The sequence below is a fragment of the Phaethon aethereus genome, assembly GCF_964289735.1.
Source record: "Phaethon aethereus genome assembly, chromosome: 19".
Taxonomy (NCBI): domain Eukaryota; kingdom Metazoa; phylum Chordata; class Aves; order Phaethontiformes; family Phaethontidae; genus Phaethon; species Phaethon aethereus.
The window spans coordinates 8,356,811-8,360,820 of NC_138595.1; the positions used below are offsets into that span (position 1 = coordinate 8,356,811).

Below are 4,010 nucleotides of genomic sequence, written 5' to 3' on the forward strand. Positions count from 1 at the left end.
GTCTTTGTCCCACCAGCCTGAAAACAAAGGGTTTTCCAAAGGTTAAAATACTGTGTGAATGCTGTGATGCCACTGCCACATTGAACCATCCTAAACTACCCCTATGTAAGGAGTAAAACTGCAAATAAGTCTACAGTGTGAAGGAAAAGACTCTACCCACTCAGTGAGAGCAGAGCAATTCTGGTTCACATTTATTAGTAGTACTAGTAATAAACATTTACATTATGGTAGCGCCTAGAGGCCCTATTTGAAAGCTTGTCTAAAACTGCTATTGTACCTGGGCACTAAACAGCTCTGAAGCAGTACATCTGTCTGCCAGATGTTTTTTTCTTAGAAGCTGCAATTTAAAAAAGCCTCTTGCTTCCCCTAACAAACCTTAACAAGAATCTTCAAGAGCCTGCTTCACCGTCCGTTCAAGGCGCATCTGCAGTTCAAATCGCAGTGAAACTTCAGGGAAGGACGGCACTTCACAAGCTAGTGAGGGACGCGAGAGCAGTGCATGAGCCCAGTTTTTAAGCCTGTTTAGTATCCGTTAGCCTGACTCTTGCTTTCTGGAGGACAGAAAGGCCAAGGGGACGCCTCCCCCAAAACAGGGCAGGCGGGAGGATCCAGTCCCGCCCGATGGACACAAACGCCAGGAGTGCCTGACACACAACCAGGGCACACTGGTTGGAGTTTAAAGCCGTACAGGCGCTGCGAGCCCCACTGCGGGCAGCCTGTGGGAGTCCCTGCGTGCGCACAGGGCCCGCGCCCACCGCTGCCACAGCGCCGGCTCCCTCAGAGGGGCCCGAGGCAAACCCGCCACCAGGCCGCGCGCTCGAGCGGCGAGAAAGACCAGTTGCCGCGGGCAGCTCGGCCGAGCGCCGCGGGGACCCAGCAGCGCCCCCCGCCGGCCTGGCGGGACACCATCTCACCACGGCCGGGCGGTGACCGGCCCCGCGCGCGCACCGCCCCCCAGCACGTGACGGCGGCAACGCCAATCGCAGCGCGCCGTCTGCTTGTTCCCGCCCCGCGCGGGCAGCGCGGCCGCGTTGCTGGGCAACGGGCGGGGGCGGGGGGGAAGCGGCCGCCATGCTGAAGGCGAAGGTGCTGCTGGTGGGGCCCCGCGAGGTGAGCGTGGCCCGGGCCCGCGGGAGGCTCCCCCGGCCGTCCGCCCGCCCGCCCGCCTCCGAGGCCGTATTTACCTCCGTCCTGGCCCTTTGACTGCCCTCCCCAAGGCCCGCGGGCCCAGCGGCCTGCCTTAGGCGGCATCGCCATACAGAGGATGCGGCTGTGGAGGCTGGGAGGGTCCCTGGAGGCGGGAGGGCGGAGGGGACAGGCCTGCATGCACAGGGGCCTTAGCTGGAGGGAAAAGACGGTGCTTGGATAAACACCGTGCTCTTCTCTGCATTATGGCTTTGGCACATTAAATTCCTATGGGTGTCTTTCATTCCCGCTTTCTGTCAGTCTGGAAAATCGGTGTTGGCAAACTTTGTTTCGGAGACCATAGAAGGGATTGGCAGCTACAGCCCAACACAAGGTGTAAGGTGAGTGAAACCTCATGGCATGCTGACTGAACCAACCCCCTGACAGCTCTCTGCCCCTCAGAAAGTCCCACTTTCTGGTTGTGGTGGTGTGTAGAGTGATACCACATTGTATATGCACTCATTTTCACAGGATCCTGGAGTATGAGAAGCCGAACTTGAACGGTAACAGCAAGGGAGCTGGGTGTCGATTTGAGTTGTGGGATTGCAGTGGTGATCAAAAGTAAGCCAGCGTTGTCGTTACTTCCTCCAGGCTACTTAATTAATAATAGTTCTATTTACACAAAATATTCATACTTACAGCGTAAAACCAATGATCTTTTTGAGATGAGGAATATTGCTGCCTCTTTACCCCATTATATTGTTTTATAACTTCTGCTGTAAAGCATGTGATATTAGGTACTCTCTGCCATGACCCCAGCTGACTGAGTATAATAGTAAAGTCTGTCACTCATAGAATGAAGCTACGGGGACAGGAGACAGAGGCCCACTCTGTAATTGACTTTATCTCCTTGAAGTTATTATGTGAGTGGACTTCAAACAATGTATATATATGATTTGGGCCTTAATTTCCAAAAGATACAACTGAGAACTGGACAGATCCATTTTATGGAAAAAAATTTAAATAAGCATTTGACCAAATACTACATTGTCAGCAAATCGTGGGACCAACTAACATAATAGGTAAGTCAAAATATTTGTAATATGATAGATCACTGTCAACATTACTGATGTTATAATAAAGAAAAAGTACTGAGAAGTGTTCTTGAGGAGGGAGAAAAAACTTGAGGGAGTTTGCATGCATGTTTCTGTTTTCCAGCTATCAATCTTACCATGTTCCATGCACCTGTTTTTCAAGGTTTGAAACATGCTGGCCAGCTCTGATGAAGGACTCTCACGGCATAATAATAATCTTCAATCCTGAGCTGCCCAGTCACCTGAAAGAAATTGAAATGTGGTACTCCTGTTTCGTGCAGCAGCAGCCACTGCTTGACAGCCAGTGTCTCCTAGTTGCCCATCACAAGCCAGGCAGTGAGGGGGACACAGAAAATCTGTCCTTGGGTAAGAAGATGGAAAAAAACCTCTAACTCAGAGGTTTTTTTATTGATCTATTTATCTCTGAAATAGTTCATACCTTATGGCTTGCATTTTTCATTTAAATCTGCCAATCAAAGAATATCAGAGTGCTTTGCAAAAACAAATAATGAATTTCAAAGGTCGTCTAGAAGGTGAGCAATATTCCTGTTTCACAAAAGGAAAAGTAAAAGCAAGAAACGTTTGACTTCTCTAAGATCACACAGTGAGTATGTAGCTGAGCCAGGAATTAGAACTCATGATGTCTGTAGCTGTATGTCATCATCCCTAGTAGTTTGTTTCTTACGTTGAATTTTATCTTTTGTTAACTGACATGTTTGAGGCCATTTAAGCCTGCATTTCGTCAATCGAAAGAATAGGAGCCCTTTGAAATAAACATCTAATGATCTTCCTTTTAAAATTAGTAATAGGTACTTTATATATTGCAAAATTATTTGTGGCTGTTTATACAAATGAGAACACACACTGCCTCTGGGTAAGCTGTTCCAGTGTTCAAACAAATACATATTTATTATAATATTTATTATAATAAATTATTATTAACAGTATTGTTCCATAATTTTGAAATAATGAAAGAATATCATATCACTTCAATACTAAAATTGCAATTCAGTGCTGAATTGTTTGATTTTGCCTAACTGAATTTAAGACCAAAACCAAGTTTCAATAATAATGTTCGAAAAATCTAATCTAGCAACAAGTTGTACTTGTTTGTAATGCTAACAAGCTATGATGTATTTCTTCTTCACGAGTGTTATCTGGGGTATCAAACACCAGATACTACTGAATTCCAACTGACTTCAGCATGAGCTGTCCCATGAGCTTGATGGTGAATATTTCTTTTATAAAAGGAATATACCTAATTATTTTTTATTTACCTTCAAAGCTTATCCGCTGAACAAGCTGAAACTAATACATTCCAACTTAGAAGAAGATCCTGAAGACGTTCGGATGGAATTTATGAAATACTTCAGAAGCATTATCACCTTAATAAATGAGAGCAGAGAGAGAGAAGAAATGTCAATTATCTCATAACATCAAAAGAAATACTGAACAGGGAAGAAAAAGGATTTTTTTCACTTTGTAAGCTATACTAACCTGTGAACAGGTCCTCACAACAAGAATTTGCCAGCCTATAAACACTTCAGAGAAAATAATGCACAATTTGTGACTAAACCAGAAAAAAAGAAGTGCTGACATCAGATGAACTGTGGTGCCAAAGAGATGGCTGCACGTCCAGGAACTTGGGTAACTTTAGCTGCCTTTTGGTTTCGTTTGGTATCAGAGGTACAGGAAGGTATTGTTTAATATGTCAGAGTGGACCAAAAGGTAAAGGTCATCCCTTCACTTCAGAATCCCTTTTTGTAGAGGTGCTAAGAGAAGGAAGCCTGA

General features: G+C 45.6%; 1 protein-coding gene across 1 annotated transcript; it reads left to right on the plus strand.

Annotated features, from left to right (window-relative positions):
• Positions 1 to 1,071: 1,071 nt before the first annotated feature.
• IFT22 (intraflagellar transport 22) lies at positions 1,072 to 3,653 on the plus strand (the record flags this gene model as incomplete). Its single annotated transcript, XM_082008607.1, has 5 exons — positions 1,072 to 1,110; positions 1,447 to 1,526; positions 1,657 to 1,746; positions 2,383 to 2,585; positions 3,505 to 3,653. 5 exons carry the CDS (start codon positions 1,072 to 1,074, stop codon positions 3,651 to 3,653), a joined length of 561 nt encoding a protein of 186 aa, XP_081864733.1.
• Between the last annotated feature and the right edge of the window lie 357 nt (positions 3,654 to 4,010).